The sequence below is a fragment of the Brachyhypopomus gauderio genome, chromosome 2 (genome assembly GCF_052324685.1).
Source record: "Brachyhypopomus gauderio isolate BG-103 chromosome 2, BGAUD_0.2, whole genome shotgun sequence".
Taxonomy (NCBI): domain Eukaryota; kingdom Metazoa; phylum Chordata; class Actinopteri; order Gymnotiformes; family Hypopomidae; genus Brachyhypopomus; species Brachyhypopomus gauderio.
The window spans coordinates 21,128,264-21,147,297 of record NC_135212.1 but is presented as its reverse complement, the minus strand read 5'-3'; the positions used below and the strand labels follow the sequence as shown (position 1 = coordinate 21,147,297).

Genomic DNA, 19,034 nt, shown 5'->3' with positions numbered 1-19,034 from the left:
CCTCTGTTATCCTCACTGAACACATGGAGCACAGAGGTGAGGGCCTCACCCCAGTAACACACTTGCTCCTTGTCGTTTGTGTCATTCAGGCCCTGCAGAAACTGGCCAACCAGTACCTGAAGCGGGACTGGCCCGGTATCAAACCCGACGACCAGCGCACCGACTACAGGTGACCTTCTCCACGCCACCTTCTCCGCCACCTTCTCCACGCCACCTTCTCCACGCCACCTTCTCCACGCCACCTTCTCCACGCCACCTTCTCCACGCCACCTTCTCCACACCACCTTCTCCACCACCTTCTCCACCACCTTCTCCACGCCACCTTCTCCACGCCACCTTCTCCACGCCACCTTCTCCACCACCTTCTCCACGCCACCTTCTCCACGCCACCTTCTCCACGCCACCTTCTCCACGCCACCTTCTCCACGCCACCTTCTCCACGCCACCTTCTCCACGCCACCTTCTCCACGCCACCTTCTCCACGCCACCTTCTCCACACCACCTTCTCCACACCACCTTCTCCACGCCTTCTTTCCTTCTCTCTGTACACATGTTTCTTATGGAAGGCTGAGCTTCTGAATGCAATAATTATGGAAACACACACACACACACACACACGCACACACTTGGATAAGCTGCACAATAAGTGCAAAAGATCAAGCTCTGTAATATTGCTCCATATTGCAGTTGTGATATTCTACACACACTGGTAGATCCAGGAGAGCTTGGTCAGCATTATTTCCGTTTGCTGGATCATTCAAGTGCCACGTGGGCGTTGTTTGATGAATCAGGATGATGGCGGAGTTGGGAGGCTCATTTGCATATCGCCAATCGCCTTCTGCCATAGCAGCGGTGCAAAGACAAATGCCACCGTAACCATGACAGAGGCGTGTAGGCTCCGCCCCCACAAGACCATAGTCATCTTGCTGCGTCTTGGGTAACAGATCAGAAATGATGTCGACACTCTGCTGAAACTCCCCCAACCTCACGGCCAAATGATGCCATGATGTATCTGATCATTAACGTCACAGTTGTGTTTTCTTTTGTGAAGCGAGGTTTGTGCTTGATGGTTTTTGATGGGTTTTTTTGGTCGCGCGCTACGTCGGTGCCCTGCTGCCAAGGCGACCTGTTGCCAGGGCGACCTGCTGCGGTTGAAGTGTTGCCGTAACGACTGCCGCTTCCCCTGCAGGAACGTGTACGGGGTGTGGCGGGCCTTCCTGGAGGGCACCGTGCAGGTGACCCAGTCGCGCCTGTTCGTGTGCGACAACTACAAGAACGAGATCTCGGACCCCGCCAAAACCGTGAGGCTCTACAAAGAGCAGCAACTCAAGAAGGTAACACCACATCTCACCGGTTTGCTCGAGCAGTATGGGTGTGTGTGTGTGTGTGTGTGTGTGTGTGTGTGTGTGTGTGTGTGTGTGTGTGTGTGTGTGTGTGTGTGCGCATACGCAAATGTGAAGCATGCATTTTTATTTTTTAGTGTTGACAAAACGCAGTAAGTAACATTACATTGGTGCATTGATGCATTCTGCCACGTGGCCTTTAACTAACTGCCCTCCTCTGCCTCCTCTGTGATGGCGCCCTCCTGTGGCGGCTGTTCTGTAGTGCATCGAGCAGCTGGGCCGGATCCAGGCTGAGCTGCAGGACTCGGTGAAGGACCTGGCCAAGTCCAAAAAGAAGTACTTTGAACTGGAGCAGATGGCGCAGGCCGTGCGTGAGAAGGCGGACATCGAGGCCAAGTAGGCACCTCCCCCCCTACCCACCTGACGACACGCCCCCTTACCATCTGATCACACACTGCAGTCACCCCCACTCTGGGGCCGTCCCATTTACCGCCCAATTAGAATTGAGCTGCATCTCAGCTGGAGACCTCAGATTCGTTCTAGTAGTATTTTTTCCGCCTGCGCGATCCAGAGTGCTTCTACGTGTCTGTCTGGAGATGTAAACAGGTGACCTCAGACCAGACGTGCCCATGTGGTCCGCCGCTCCTCAGACCCCCGTCCACCCGGCTGGACTTCTGGGAGGTCCCTGCTCCTCCAGGGGAGCTCATTCGCAGGATGCAGTATTCGTTAAAGACTCTCAACTACTGATCATCCTCAAGAGCTGTCCGAGAGAGAGAGAGGGAGAGAGAGAGAGAGAGAGAGAGAGAGAGAGAGAGAGAGAGAGAGAGAGAGAGAGGGAGGGAGGGAGGGAGGGAGAGAGAGAGGGTGGGAGAGAGAGGACGAGAGGACCCAGAGACCTAACAGAGGCAGTATTGATTTGGCCATGGTCCTGGTCCTGTATTTTTCTCCCTGGTAGCTGAGTGAGGAGGAAGAGGAGGAAGATTTGCACTTGCTTGCCGTGTCCAGCTGTAGGAGGAGACTTGGGAGGTCATTAGTCTGTCATGCTCCTCCCCTGCCACACTGAGGCCACACCCACCTCTGACCTCCGTCTCCACCTCCGGCTTCTAAGACGCAGAGTGACGGGTTCCACGTGAGCGTTATGATGTAAATATATATGAAAGCACAGTGTGACCACGTGAGTGGGCCCACGTCCTCTCCTGTGACTGCAGGCTCTCTTAACACAGCTCAGTGGAAGTTAGGCTGTAGTGACTGCAATGGTTTGGCGAGACTGGCGTTTATGTGGTAATAGCTTGTGTTTGCTGGTCCCGGTCTCAGATGTGACATGTTTGATTTACAACGTTTGGGCTGTTTCCAATTCATGGTCCTTCGTGCTCCAGTTATGCGAGGGTGTTAATCTGGGCTTAATTTGTACCGCCTGCTCCTTCCTCCCATAGGTGCGAGTGTGGTCGAACACGAGTTGATTTATGCTGCCCTTTTTCTGCCGTACATCGTGCGCGGAAAGTATTTATCCCCCATAATAATGCTGCTGTCATCTAGCAGGTTCCACCATGAATGGTCAGAGATGTGTAGAGGAGTGCTGAGATTTGGAATGCCTGACATCTCACAGGTGTGGATCAGTACTGACTGAGTTGTGTGTTCTTCCCCAGATCCAAACTGGGCCTGTTTCAATCCAGGATTAGTTTACAGAAGGCCAGTGTCAAGGTGAGGGCATCTCTTCACCTTCATTCACAGTTTGTGTGTGTGTGTGCATGTGTGTGTGTGTGCATGTGTGTGTGTGTGTGTGTGTGTGTGCGTGCGTGCGTGCATGCGGACATTTCCACTCCTCCGCCTCTTTCCAAACCACACGCACGTTGTTGCAGAGCTCTGCCGCTGCACGGTCAAAGTAAACGCTCTCGTGTCTGTTTGCTTCTCGCCGGGAATCTCTCACGCCTGCGTTAGTTGAAAGCCAAGAAGAGCGACTGCAACTCCAAAGCCACCCACGCCAGGAACGAGTACCTCCTCACTCTGGCGGCGGCCAGCGCACACCAGGAGCGCTACTACCAGAGCGACCTGGCCGACTCCATCAAGGTGAGGGCCCCGTTTTGACCCGTCCCCCTTCGCCATCGTGTCTGTGAAACGGTCCCGTGCTTCTTGCTTGGCTCAGCAAGGCGCTCGCGTGGTTCAGTTACTGCCGAGCGTCGTGTCGGAGAGCGAGACGGCGTTTTGGACACGCGTGGTGTAAACGTCGTTGAGGTTCTTCACGATAAGCTACGCAGTCATTCCCAGTGTCCAGCCATTCAGCTCCATCACACACAGCTTGTTGAGCAAATAGTTTGACTTGTGCTCTGTGTCGATGAGGTCATGTACTGAAATACTGTGGCCACAAAGGCACGCGGCGTCCCAGTGTCGGTGTGTCATCCGCACGCACCCTGCCCCTGGCTGTGACTTCACAGGACACGGCGAGATGATGACTTAAGCGTTTGCTCATGCACACACACACACACACACACACACAGACACGGATACCTGCACACACTGAGTCATGCGGTGTGCTAGTCAGGCCCGCGGATGCAGTGACTGTGGTGACGGCTCGACGTTTCTGGAGTGAAACGTTTTTGGTGGTAGGAGTCTGTTGATGGCTCTGTTGGTGTCTTCATGGGTTTGGCTTGGTGACAGGTTTGCCTACACACTGCACCCTGTGTGTGTGTGTGTGTGTGTGTGTGTGTGTGTGTGTGTGTGTGTGTGTGTGTGTGTGTGTGCGTGTGTGTGTGCTTTGTCTGCACACAGACACCTCACACTCTGATCACAGAGTTTGGATAATACTGGTGAAGATATTGGGTGTGTGTGTGTGTGTGTGCACGTGTGTGTCTTTCATTTTTTCCTGATCATTCTCCATTATCTTGTCTCTTGGCATGATCCGTCAACTAATGACTGAAAACGAATGTCTCTGCCTTAATGAGTCACTGCATTAACGCGAGGTCCGCCTCCACTCTATGATTGCCGGCTCTGCACAGGGCTTCTACAGGCCTGGAGGAGCTGACTATGTCTGAGTGGAGCCTGTTTTATACACACACACACACACACACACACACACACACACACACACACACACACACACACCAAACCATGGCCCTGTCCACCCACTGCTCTTAGATATGCTAGATTAGGAAGTACACTTTACAATGGCCACACTTCTCATCTCATTTGAATTGTCAATAAAAATGCAGCTCATTTATAAGTAAATATGTAATAAATACAAGAGGACATAAAACATAGCGATGAAAGCAGCGAGCCATAATGAGATGATGAGCACGAGCTGATTAGAAAGCTGCAAAACTGTTGTGGTGAGATTTTTAGTAGCGCCGTGCTACTAAAACACTGAGCGTAGTTAAAGATGCTTCTTATCCTCTCTTACAAATTTAACTGATACATGTTTTACATGTAGCTGTTGTTTATGTGTAATTGTATCACTGAATGAAAACGTAGAAGACAGAATTGATATTGTGATGAGTGAAGTTGTTGCCCCGCTGGCCCCTCCCTCTGCCCCGCTGGCCCCTCCCTCTGCCCCGCTGGCCCCTCCCTCTGCCCCGCTGACCCCTCCCTCCGCCACGCTGCCCTTCCCACATTGCAATACGGCCACATTTAATGGAAGCTCAGTTTGTGACTACACAGTTTAGCAATAGTGTTACAAACACAGCAATATGCCTAATAATCTTAGCAGACATGTTGGTAGGAGACAATATTCAGGAGGAAGGTTCTAAATGGGCTTCAAGTGAAAGCACCCATTTACCAAAGCCCTAAGGGTGAGGAGCTCGCCTGCAGTCTACATTTAATCGGATTGTTTTATTTTAAGTCTTAAATAAGGCTTCATATGTGCTGGCTAGAGCCTTCGCCCTGGCATCTTCACACAGCTGTGGAGTCTTCCTCACGCCAGCAGAGCTGCCACGCTGGACGCTACGTTAGTTCACACGCAAGTTCTCAGCCGCTGCTGCCCAAAATAGCATCCGTCTGTTTCACCGTCCTGATCCGAGATCAGCAGCATCGTTGCTGTCGATGGCTTCTCCTGTGACGCTTCGAGCCAGGGGGCAGAGGAGCCAATCAGAGTTGAGCGATGACCTTAGGAAACGCAGCAGGCAGCCAATCACTGATGAGTGATGACTGCCTTGAAGTTAGATAGGTGAAATAAGACCTGGCCACCCGCCGCCACTGTAATCCTGTCCATCGTTATCCAGTTTGGTTCATGCTGATTATAAACCACCACTGCAGTTTTTAATGTCAGTCACTGTAACATTCAAAGTGGTATTGGGCAAGTACAAGATTGTGTAATTACTGAGATGCAGACTTTTGGAACAATGGCACATTGCTTGTACTTGTGTGGCTGCAGGTTTACGGGGTGCGGCAGGTCGGCGTTTTCCGCTGCTGCAGCCTGCACTCCATCTATTTTCAGTTGTTACTGTTGTCTAGACTTGGGCAGACCTACAGTTATTATAATGAGGTCTGAGTTTCCTGATCAGACTCGAAGTTAAAGCACAAGGATTTTTTTGGTCATAATGGCTGAGTTGATGGAATGGTATAAAAATGAAAAATGTAGAGTTCCTAAAAATATAGGTAGCAAAACTCTCAATATCGCGCTCCTAACTCAAACCAGTTTGGTTCAGCTCAAAACTTCACTTTCATGTTTACATCAGACATGGTCAGGTTTATATAAATCCAGGTCCGAACTCCTAGTGGCCTGGTCAGGAGGAGTGGAAGGAGGGATGATGAGATGAAGAGACCTTGAGAGAACCTCCCAAGAACCTCTGGGCCTCCTCCCACTCTTCAGCTAATTATCGACCCCTTTAGGAGCGGGAAGAGGTGTTTAGGGCCAAGGAGGAACACAGAGGAGCCCTGACGTCACCCCGCAGAGTCTCAATTCATATTTCCCATTTGAAGGATGAGCTTAATGAAGCCTTTTAGTTCATATGAAGGAATAAAGGGAACTGCTCTCATTCATTGTAAGCAGAGTGGTTTAATGGTTCATTTCATGAGCCTTAGTCAGCCTTAATCAGTCAGTTCTTAAGTCAATGGCCCACCTCCTTGTCCATGTGAACCATTTAAGCTAAATTGACCGGTAAGTGGAGATATTCCTTGTTTTGGAGAGATAGTGTCATCCAGCGCTATCTATTCATTGACCTAATACACCAGGTGCAGTGTGAAGGAGCTCTCGGAGTTAGCTGGCCTCTCTGAATGGGGAGATGATATCTGGGGACGCTGAAAGATCTTGGTTCATATTGACGTGGCGGCATCATACGGTTGCTGCACTGTTGCCAGCTACACATCCATGATGCCAGTCCCTCATTCCACCACACCCCTCACCAGATTGGTGTGATGGTGGGCGGCTGTAGGCCCTCTACTTAGGGTGTTCAGGGACACTCCCGCATACATCGCCACGCCGTCACAAGGCAAAAGCAGCACATGAGTGGTCGAACTGCATGAAAGTTCAATGTTCTGCAGTCCAAGATCTAGATCTGTGGACCACACCGGTCCAGCTGAGCTTGGCACTGTTACAAACATCATCTAACCTGGAGCAGGTCTTCTATTAAGAGTAGCTGAAAATCAAACTTGAAGAGTGTGCAGAAACTAGCGAGGAACGTGCAATTAGACACTTGGTTCTACCAAATATCACCCTCTCCTTCTTTTACTTTATCTGCTGAGGTCAGGGGTCAGCCATCAGGGCGCGCCGCTGTTTTCACTCGCAGGTGGAGATCAGCCCCACCACCTCCATCCTCACCGGGCTCCACCAGTGCCCCTCTGCCCTTCCTGCTACCGACTGCCTGTCCTTGGGCTGTATGAATGGGCTTCTGAGTTGGGGAGAGGGTTCAGTGAATTATTGATGAACAAACAGTCAGGGCTTCAGGGCCACCAGCTGGCAAATGGGGTTCTGGCTTGCTGGCTCGCTGCCCACTTTCCTGATTTCCTATTGGTCCGACTGATACTGTGGATACGGTCGATGGCGGCCGTTCTGTCAGCATGGAGCACTTCTGTTATTTTGGGCCTACAATAATAGTCTTCTATTCGTGTTAAACACCTAACTACAGCATGCCTTCATCTTCATCTTCCTCCCCCACAGGACCTTTGTCCTTCACCGTCCTTCTCCGTTTGTCTACTGTTCAGTTCTTCACGCTGATACCCATTGGCTCACTGACACGGGGCCAAACCCCAGCGCTCAAGTCTCCGTGGCTCGCCGTCACATGTCCCTCAGAGCTCGAGCTGTTGTTGCAGGTGCTTCCTGTGATGGCAGCCCCCAAACAACGGGCGGAAGACGTCCGGTAATGGCCGACGTTCTTCCGGCTCCGACCGGGTGTGTCGTCCGTGGCTGACGTCTTCCTCCGGCTAACGCTCCTCGCACACCTCTCTGATAGAGGGAGGTTCAGGTGGATTGTTAGAATGGTTCATTGTCCGGTTCTTGGCTGGCTTCGTCCATAAATGGCTGACGGCAGAGGGAGGAACAGGCAGACCGGGGAAGGGCGGACAGCTCGCGTTCTGAAAGTACCCCATTCCTCAGGATTTCCCGAGTTTTATCCCAACAGTTCTGCGAGCGCTTTGCGTCTAGGCAACATCAATCCCAGAGTCCTGTCCCTCGGAGTCGTGTGGCATTTTGTCTGTGTGGGGTTTTTTTACTGGAGCGCTGAGACTGAGATCAGTGCTGTAGTCAGCACACCCTGCCTGCTCCTGCCTGATGGCCTTCGCTCGCCCCACCGCTGGGAACAGCTGCGGGGGAGATTGGGCGCTGAGTCAGGGTGCATCCTCATGACACCCAGTTGGCTTTTATGTGCGGGAATCCACTACTGTCTACAGCTCGTGGCTCATACTGGTGGATTTGTCTGGTATTCCAGTGAATAGAACTGCAAGTCCAAATCGAGTGTTTGCCAGCAGATAATTATTAGCAGCGGTGCAGCTGGGCCTTGGAACCGGAGGGGTGGTTTGGTGAGGATGTGGTCTATTGGTTACCAGTGTGTGAGTTTGAACTTGAACTGAGAAAAGTGTGGGGGCGTGTGTGTTTGTGTCTCGTCTTGAGAGAGTATGAGGAACATGTGTACGCTGTGTTTTGAGTGTTTTGAATCCCCCGAGTGATTCTGTGCAGTGAGCGACTGAGTGTGTTTTGCTCTCTCAATTCTTAGTTTCGCTTGCTGTTTTGAGAAAGGAGCATAAAAAAATTCATTACGCAATAGCCAGTGACACACACACTTGGACTTTGGAGACCACATAGTTCACAATCAAAATAAAATCCTCTACCTCCGCCACCCCCCCTCCCCCAACACACACACACACACACACACACACACACACACACACACACACACACACACACACACACACACACATCCCACCACAATGAAGGCCCATCCCTCTCTTGTCTCATCTCCTGTGTGACTGGAATGGAAGTCCAGCAAATAGAGCAGCTTGCTGAAGTCCAACAGTGAGCATGAGCACATGACCGACACACCTATGACTCTCCGGGACGCACGGCGCAGTGAGACACGCCGGCCTGGTCCGCGGATTCTGAACCAGACACGCTCGGTTCGAGACAGAGACAGGGCCGGCACTGTTCGGGAGACGGGGACACAGAGAAGGGTTTTCAGTGTTGTTCTTGCGCGTCAGGGCCATGGAATCTGAACTGGCTAACCCTTCCCAGCAGCCACTGCTGCGTGTTCCAGAGATTACACAACACGGGCAAAACGCTCCAATCCCAGCGCAGCAGAAGGACTCGACACGCTATACTCATTATACTCTGTACTCCGCATACTCCTTGTGAGTATTAAACCCATGTCACGTTGGTGAGGAAATTAATCTGTCTCTCTTCCCCCTCCCCCTTTTTCTCTCTTCACAATTTCCTCCCCCTCTCTGTCTCCAAACCTTCCCGTGTCCTCGTAATCGTTTCTCCTCTAAACCCCCCGCCCCGCCCCCCAGGCTCTGGACGGCAGCGTGTATGATCACGTGAAGGATTATTTGATGTCTTTCTGCCGGACGGAGTTGGAAGCGTGCCAGGCAGTCCACAACACATTCCAGTTCCTCCTGGAGAAGTCCAGTCGAGTGAGTTTTTCCCCCTCTCTCTCCTTCCATGTCTTACGCACGCACACACACACACACACACACACACACACACACACACACGCACACACACGCGCACACACATGCACACATACACACACACACACACACACACACACACACCCCTGCGTTCAGCGTCAGGCCCCATTCTGTCCTCTGGTGCCCATTCTCCGTGTGTGCGTTTCATCATTCCATTTTCTTCTCCTTTCCCAGGAATAGCTGCACTTTGCCGGCTCACTCATTAAGAGCTCCCTACAAACACATTCCCACTGCTGCATACTTAGAGGCATTTACACACACACACACACACACACACACACACACACACACCCCTCCCATGCCTAAATATATAGCACTTCAGCATACAGAAATACATCTGCAATATACTCCGCTGTCCCAAAGGCGCCTTAGGTTACATACTGTGTGTGTGTGTGTGTGTGTGTGTGTGTGTGTGTGTGTGTGTGTGTGTGTGTGTGTGTGTGTGTGTGTGCGTGTGTGCGTGCGTGTGTGTGCATGTGTGCTCGTGTGCACGCCGGGGTGGGTGTGGTGTGCACGTGCATGTACTCAAAAACACATGAAAGAGAAAGAGAGAAGCTCTTCACCATCCCAGAGACAACTGCAGTCACCTTGGAGGGTGTGTGGGGTGTGTGTTTGTGGGGGGTGTGTGTGGGTGTGTTTGTGGGGTGTGTGTTTGTGGGGGGTGTGTGTGGGTGTGTTTGTGGGGTGTGTGTGGTCATTCGGAATTCTGCAGTGAATGTATTGATGCCCATCCCAATATTTTGGTGCCTGTGTGAACATGGGCACATGTTCATGTACATGCGCGCACACACACACATACACACACACACACACACACACACACACACACACACACACACACACACACACACACACACACACACTAATTAAATCCTCTTCTTTTAGGTGGTGCAGGACTTCAATCAGCAGTTGTTTCTACAGGAGAATCCAGTATTCCACAAAGCACAAGACTTCCAGTTTCAGCCTTGTGACGGCGACGTGGTAAGACGTTCACACGCACTCCTGCGCACGCCTGTTCACACGCACTCCTGCGCACGCTTGTTCACACGCTCACACCTCACTGCGTTTGACAACGCACAGCAGGGGAACTTGGTTTCATTGTGCATTTTAAAAGAACACCATAGAAAAACGTGAGCCGAGCCGGAACATCGGATCTGGACGGAGGGGACCGCAGCTGTCTGGGCTGGACATGTCCTCCCTAGACATGTCTGGGGCAGTCATGGTCCTGTGGTAGGGAACCGGTCTTGTGACCGGAGGGTCGTGGGTTTGATTCCCAGACCTGAGGCCATAACTGAGCAAGGCACCTAACCCCAACTGCTCCCCGGGCGCCGGGCTAGGGCTGCCCACCGCTCTGGGCACGTGTGATCCACAGCCCCTTAGTAATCACTAGTGTGTGTGTGTGTGTGTGTGTGTGTGTGTGTGTGTGTGTGTGTGTGTGTGTGTTCTAACTGCACAGATGGGTTAAAAGCGGTGTGTGTGTGTGTGTGTGTGTGTGTCCTGCATCCCCTTTCTCCAGATTGTGCTTTTCTGGTTTGTAATTGTACAATTCTTCTGCTGTAAATTTAAAGAGTCATTTTTATCTGCTTTCACAGACACGTTCTCAGTCAGTACCTGGGCCACACTCACACTCCTTAATGTCGTGCCATACCTTGTGGAGAAAAAACACATCTCTCTAACACGTGCGCACACACATGCAGCAGTCTCCTCCCTGGTCTATATTTACCCTCTCCGGTAGACACCTCCAGACGTGTCTGAAACCCGCCGTGGTCTGCTGCCGCGGCAACCAGGCAGGGAGTGTGGCGAGTGGCAGCACAGATGAAGCCGTCTCTGTGTAAAACGTGGCCTGCTTTACTGCGGCTCACGTGAGCTCCTGTCACGTACACTACGCTCCACGCGGCACACCGGCTCCTAAATGGACACGTTTCTTCTTTTCTGTTTTTTTTTACACCATCAACTCTGTTCCATGTCAGGAAGCTAAACTCCACAAAGCTCTTTCTTAACCTGCTGTGTCTGTCACCAAGGAGCAAATCCTCCTCTTCTTCTTCTTCTTCTTCTCTCTCTCTCTCTCTCTCTCTCTCTCTCTCTCTCTCTCTCTCTCCCTCTCTCCGTCTCTGTCCTGTCTGCACCCTCTGCCTCAGGTGTAGTAACCATGGTTAATGGGCTCTCCTTTTCTTCAGCAGTATTTCCACTCTGTCTCTCTGTCCTTCTCCTTCCCCTTTCATCTCCCCCACTCTCTCTCTCTCTCTCTCTCTCTCTCTCCCTCTCTCTCTCCTGCTTGACTGTCGTCCTCAGCTCCTGTGACACGCTGGCACATTATTAGCTCAGACTGCCACATCTCTCCTGATCACCTCTGTAGTTCGTTCCTGCCTTTGTCTGATGTGCTGACTAGCCCAGACTAATTCTCCTCCCAGACACCTGCGTAGTGTCTGTGCTAACTTCACTGCCTGTTAACTCCAGGTCTGTCCTGCTACCTGTCACTAACCTCTTCTCTTAACTCTCTTTCCCCCCCCCATCCTGCTGGGTGTGCGCCCGCCCGGTGTGTGTACACACACGCTTGCGTGTGCATGTGTGTACATGTGGCGTGTGCAACCTCTCCGCGCTCTCCTGGCTCAGACCCTCAGCTCCGTGCAGCAGTTGGTGGACATTGAGCCATCGGCGGTCAGTGTGATGAGAATGACCTTGGCCCAGGTAGAGCCTCACCCAAGCCAAAACAAAACAAAAAAACAAAAAAAAACTCACACTCCCATCATGCCACAGTGCAGTCAGCGTACGCATGCGCCCCTCCCCCGCTTGTCCAACATCGCATGCCTTGGCGGAAAGTGCTACGTGTGTCTGTGCAGCGTGTGACCGTTCGGTGTGGAAATGGCTGTTTTGCCGAGGGCTCTCCCTGCACGTCCCGGTACCCACGTGCACGTCACGGTACCTGTGTGTGGGGGACTCTTTGGGGAGACTTACTGCAACTGAGGTTTTACACAGGGTAGACCATCAGCACTGAGGCTTTAAGACAGGGCCGACCTTCCACAGAGAGAAGGGAAGATGAGGATGAGGTAATGGGGAGAGAGAGGGGAGAGAGGGATAGGGGGATATGGAAGAGATACAGGGAAACGAGGATGCTGAGAAAGGTAGAAGAAGAAAAGGTGGTGTGCAGGAATGGCAGAGGTGCATTCCCACACCCACACACACTCGCCCCCTGCTGGTGTGGAGGTCTGACTTGGTCTGTGGGCTTTTCCTGTCACGCCTCATCTAGAGGATTTAGCGATGCTTCAGACACGTCACCCTGTCTCACTCTGCCATCACATGTGCTCCTGTCTACCTGCCTGTCTGTCTGACTGTCCATCTGCATGTCCTTTTGTCTCTCTGCTCCATGCTTGGCCCCTCCCCCTGCAACTACATTCATACTTATTCTGCTTCATTAATGAGCTCCACCCACCACCCCACATCCCCTTTAGCTCATTGGTCAGGATGGGAGGTTGGGTGTGTTTCCCACACACCTTTGCTTGTGCTCTTGCTGCAGTAATGATGTTTTAGCCTCCAGATCTGTAGTAAGAGTGATGACTTAAAGAACTCGGCCAAGCTGATGTGTTTTGGGTTTGTTTTTATTTTATTTTACTGATGCGTGCGTGTGTGTGTGTGTGTGTGTGTGTGTGTGTGTGTGTGTGTGTGTGTGTGTGTGTGTGTGTGTGTGTGTGTGTGTTGTAGAGCCGGCAGTTGGAGTCTGAGACAGGCACCACGGAGGAGCACAGTCTCAACAAGGAGGCCAGGAAATGGGCGACACGTGTAGCACGAGAACACAAGAACATCATCCACTACAGACGGGTGAGACACACACACACACACACACATCATCCACTACAGACGGGTGAGACACACACACACATCATCTACTACAGACGGGTGAGACACACACACCCCCCCACACACACCATCCACTACAGACGGGTGAGACAGACACACACACACCCCCACACACACCATCCACTACAGACGGGTGAGAGACACACACACACACACACACACACACACACACACACACCATCCACTACAGACGGGTGAGACACACACTCTCATACACAGATCATCCACTACAGACAGGTAACGCACACACACACACACACCGACACACCGTCCACTACAGACAGGTGAGACACACACACACACACACACACACACACACACACACACACACACACACACACAATCCACTGTAGGGTCAGGTAGCGCATGTACACTGGCGCATGTACACAATATACTATAGAGACAGGTAGTGCAAGTACACTCGTACATGTACTCAATATACTATAGAGACAGGTAGTGCAAGTACACTCGTACATGTACACAATATACTATAGAGACAGGTAGTGCAAGTACACTCGTACATGTACACAATATACTATAGAGACAGGTAGTGCAAGTACACTCGTACATGTACACAATATACTATAGAGACAGGTAGTGCAAGTACACTCGTACATGTACACAATATACTATAGAGACAGGTAGTGCAAGTACACTCGTACATGTACACAATATACTATAGAGACAGGTAGTGCAAGTACACTCGTACATGTACACAATATACTATAGAGACAGGTAGTGCAAGTACACTCGTACATGTACACAATATACTATAGAGACAGGTAGTGCAAGTACACTCGTACATGTACACAATATACTATAGAGACAGGTAGTGCAAGTACACTCGTACATGTACACAATATACTATAGAGACAGGTAGTGCAAGTACACTCGTACATGTACACAATATACTATAGAGACAGGTAGTGCAAGTACACTCGTACATGTACACAATATACTATAGAGACAGGTAGTGCAAGTACACTCGTACATGTACACAATATACTATAGAGACAGGTAGTGCAAGTACACTCGTACATGTACACAATATACTATAGAGACAGGTAGTGCAAGTACACTCGTACATGTACTCAGTATACTATAGAGACAGGTAGTGCAAGTACACTCGTACATGTACACAATATACTATAGAGACAGGTAGTGCAAGTACACTCGTACATGTACACAATATACTATAGAGACAGGTAGTGCAAGTACACTCGTACATGTACACAATATACTATAGAGACAGGTAGTGCAAGTACACTCGTACATGTACACAATATACTATAGAGACAGGTAGTGCAAGTACACTCGTACATGTACACAATATACTATAGAGACAGGTAGTGCAAGTACACTCGTACATGTACACAATATACTATAGAGACAGGTAGTGCAAGTACACTCGTACATGTACACAATATACTATAGAGACAGGTAGTGCAAGTACACTCGTACATGTACACAATATACTATAGAGACAGGTAGTGCAAGTACACTCGTACATGTACACAATATACTATAGAGACAGGTAGTGCAAGTACACTCGTACATGTACACAATATACTATAGAGACAGGTAGTGCAAGTACACTCGTACATGTACACAATATACTATAGAGACAGGTAGTGCAAGTACACTCGTACATGTACACAATATACTATAGAGACAGGTAGTGCAAGTACACTCGTACATGTACACAATATACTATAGAGACAGGTAGTGCAAGTACACTCGTACATGTACACAATATACTATAGAGACAGGTAGTGCAAGTACACTCGTACATGTACACAATATACTATAGAGACAGGTAGTGCAAGTACACTCGTACATGTACTCAATATACTATAGAGACAGGTAGTCCAAGTACACTCGTACATGTACACAATATACTATAGAGACAGGTAGTGCAAGTACACTCGTACATGTACTCAATATACTATAGAGACAGGTAGTGCAAGTACACTCGTACATGTACACAATATACTATAGAGACAGGTAGTGCAAGTACACTCGTACATGTACTCAATATACTATAGAGACAGGTAGTGCAAGGTAAACCCACGTTCACCACCGAGAGGTAGAACACAATTTGCACTTCTGTTGTATCTGAAGAAGAAAAGTTTTGCTTATCCAGAATGTTTTTCACCCGTTGTTTTGATGTGCGTCATTTTGCCTTGTATAAATGAACGTGTCTGAACCAAGAGGTGCCATCCCGTGTCATCGGCCCAAAACAAAAGCCATTATGTTTGATCCTGTGGGAAGGCCAGCTGTCACGCCCCCACGACCCGTCTGCTCCGAGCTGTGCCGCTCCGTGTGCTGACTGATCAATGACTGGTAGTTATTCATAGTGATTGGTTTGTAATTGCAGGCTCTGGAAGAGTGTGAACGCCAAGGAACCCCTCCCACAGAACAGAGCCGCAATGACCTGGAGTTTAAAATGGAGGAGGCCAAAGAACACATCCGCAAAGCAGAGGTAGTGTGCGTGTGTGCATGCGTGCGTGTGAGCGTCTGTTTGTATGCCTGTCTCATTTGTTCATCAGATTTCCATATAGTGATGTTGCTGAAGGTTGCAGTTTGCAAATGAGCCCTCCAACATTGTTTTAAGGTTGTAGTTGTTCATTTTTCTATGTGTGCTGTGAGTATCCTGGCCAATCTCAGACCATTCAGCAGAGGTATTCATGCATTTCACATTATTTGACCGACATAAATATTTTGGTCAGAATAGACTGAGACAGAGATGAGACTGAGGCAGAGATGAGCTGCTGTTAGATGCTCTCTCTCGCACTCTGTCCCCACCTGACAGTAAAGGGGAATAAGTCTTTTATAGCTCTATTATATATGTGCCTTTCTCTTTGTTTTTTCTCTCCCTGTGTGTCTCTATCTCTATCTATGTGTTTCTCTCTTTCTCGTTGTGTCCCCTCCTGGATTAATTTGGCCTGTCTGTCTCTCTGTGTATACAATATATCCAACTCACCTCTTCAAAAAAAAATTGCAAAAATCTATCATTCCCATGACTTCAGTCACCTTTGGCGCCCTCTTCTGGCACTGTCCAGGATCTAACGTGATAATTGCCTGGTTAATATTGTATTTTTTTTAATATAATGTAATTATAATATTTATAACAGTTATGCAGAATTCTTTGTAAAACACTAGGAACTGTGCTTCTTCTAGGTTTTTCTTTAGAAGCTATAAAAGGGGGCTCCCCTCCACTCTGCTCCATTAGCTGCTGATAAATGTTTAATCAGGCCATTAAGAGCTAATGGATAAGCTGTGGACAAAAGTGGGGGGAAAGAGTGAAATAAGTGCAGAATTAAAAAGTCTGTTTGCGCTAGGTTTTACTCACTGGCCGTTGGTAAAACAGGAAGTTGCCGCAATATATCATTCTGTAACTGGCAGGAAATGTTCTCAGCGTCCATTATGAAGGAGCGAGGCGTTCTTCTGAAAATGGCAGCTGCCCTTTGTGGGCGCTTTCTCTTCAGTTTCACCACTCTAAAGGAGCACAGCCAGGGGCTTCTGGAAGATCCACGGCTCAGGGAATCCGATGTCCTTTCACAAACAGCTTTGTCCGCTAATACGGTCCGCTAATAGCGGTCGTGGGCATCCTGCTGTTTAATTGCGTCGTGTGTTTTGCTGTAGAGAGTCTGGGTGTTTCTCGACAGGGCCAGCTGTTTCTCCCCAAGAGCGCCACACTGTAGGCCGGGTTAAGCTGTCCTACCGGTGTTAAGGGGATCTTGTTTAGTAGACATCAGCAACCTTCAGCAGGATTGAGTGGTAGCCTAGCAGAATATGTGTTACATAATCAGCACGCATAAAGGTAACTACTCCATTACAGTTTCAGGGGGGGAAAACGGCAGTAATTAGATTTAACAATCGTCACTTCTATTTTTTTATTCCCTTCTGTTCCCATTTGTAATGGTTCAAGTTAACAGTTCCAACTGCTGTCATCACATCGATGAATGTAGCCCGCGTTTATTTAAAGGGTTCAAATGTGTCCCATGTGTTATACTACCCAGGGTGCATTCTGGGTCTGTTCCTTCATTACCTTTCATTAGGTTCTGGGAGCAGATGTGTGTTTATGAGACCTTCCTGGTGTGGTCCATGCTTAACGTGCACGACACAGTTGGTGTGCTAATGGCTTTGTTTGTCGAGAACATGGGATTTTATTCCATGTGAACGCGAGATTTGTTTATCGTGGTTACGGTGTTTTCACATGATGTTATGCATGTTAAGTAGATGCCTGGATGAAATACATTTTCTATAGTGTTTGCTTGGCGATAAATCACAGATTAGTGTGTTCCAAATTTTTCTCATGTTATGCCCCATGATGGTTAACGATATGCTGATATGAGATGATGTGCTCCTGCTTACGTTCTAGTTATAATGTGGGTTGAAGAACCCAGGTTTGCTCTCACCAATGCCTCTCTGGGATGGTCACACTCTTGGAGCCTGCCAGTTTGACAGGGTTGTGGGGTTTGGGCGTCCTACAGGGATACGGGTCTTCTCAGCAGTACCGGGGAAGGGACATGTTGTTTACATGTGGACAACTGTTGAACATCTGCTGATTTCTTCATGAGTCTGCAGGGAGAGGAGTTGGTCGGAGATTGTGGGTGGTCATACTGGCCGGTTCCGCAAGAAACGGAGGTTCAGAAAGTGTTTAGCAGACAGGTGTTCACCTCTTCGTCTGGAGGTCGCCGGTTCGATCCCCACAGGCACGTGTGTCAGGCCTGAGAGTGCTGAACCGGCCTGCTCCCCCCACACTACGTGACTCGCAGCTTGAGGAGATGTGGAGGTGCGCTGCGTGTGGCTTGGAGAGGAATCGGCTTTGTCTTGGACTACAAGCCTTGCCAGTCCTGGTGTTGAGTGTGCAGTGGCCAGTAGTCAGAAGGGGAATCCTGCGAGGTATTGTTCAGTGTGCAGTACTCCTCTGGGATTAGCCTGTGCCATGTAGACCCTGATCAGTGCAGGGCAGGGATGTGTGTGTGTGTGTGTGTGTGTGTGTGTGTGTGTGTGTGTGTGTGTGTGTGTGTGTGTGTGTGTGTGTGTGTGTGTGTGTGTGTGTGTGTGTGTGTGTGTGTGTGTGTGTGTGTGTGTGTGAGTGTGCGTGCGTGCGTGCGTGTGTGTGTGTGTGACTGCTGACATTGAATTTGCCTCCTTGCAGACGGTGAAGCTCAAGGCGGAGGCGCGTCTAGACCTGCTCAGGCAGGTGGGCGTTTCCGTGGATACGTGGCTAAAGAGCGCCATGAACCAGGTGATGGAGGAGCTGGAGAACGAACGCTGGGCGTCCCTCCCGACGCTCTCCGCCCACGATCCCTCTCTCACAGTACGCGCCTCGTTTCCTCCTACACCCGCATGAACCCACAGCCCCGCGCCTCCATCCCATAATACTCGGCCGGCGAGCCTTTCAGCCCCTCACCAACAGCATGTCACTGCAGGAACTCTTAGCCCTCTCAGTTTACTGTAGCAGGGCACGGTGCCCTTGAATGGACACACATCACCTCCTCATCCCTTTGCCACACACACACACACACACACACACACACACACACTACTCTCCCTGGCAGAGAGGAAGGGCTGGTTGGTTTCCCGTGAGTCTGGAGCCTAGACGGTGGTGTATTGTTCTCCTTCCCAACACAAACATGGGCTCTGACCCAGTAGCGTCACTTCCCGGAGCTCAGCTTCCGGGGCCTGTGGGCGGCATTGTGCTCCCACACACACACA

At 50.0% G+C, this 19,034-nt stretch overlaps 1 protein-coding gene across 2 annotated transcripts in view; it reads left to right on the top strand.

The window, feature by feature from the left end:
- Positions 1-19,034, top strand: part of fchsd2 (FCH and double SH3 domains 2) — a 49,948-nt gene that overhangs the window by 24,494 nt on the left and 6,420 nt on the right. For both annotated transcript variants that reach the window (XM_076990826.1, XM_076990825.1), the window contains exons 4-13: positions 90-169; positions 1,190-1,334; positions 1,606-1,739; positions 2,990-3,044; positions 3,282-3,410; positions 9,273-9,395; positions 10,338-10,433; positions 13,152-13,268; positions 15,685-15,789; positions 18,475-18,636. In XM_076990826.1, coding sequence (XP_076846941.1) covers positions 90-169; positions 1,190-1,334; positions 1,606-1,739; positions 2,990-3,044; positions 3,282-3,410; positions 9,273-9,395; positions 10,338-10,433; positions 13,152-13,268; positions 15,685-15,789; positions 18,475-18,636 — 1,146 coding nt within the window. The remainder of the gene's footprint in view (positions 1-89; positions 170-1,189; positions 1,335-1,605; positions 1,740-2,989; positions 3,045-3,281; positions 3,411-9,272; positions 9,396-10,337; positions 10,434-13,151; positions 13,269-15,684; positions 15,790-18,474; positions 18,637-19,034) is intronic.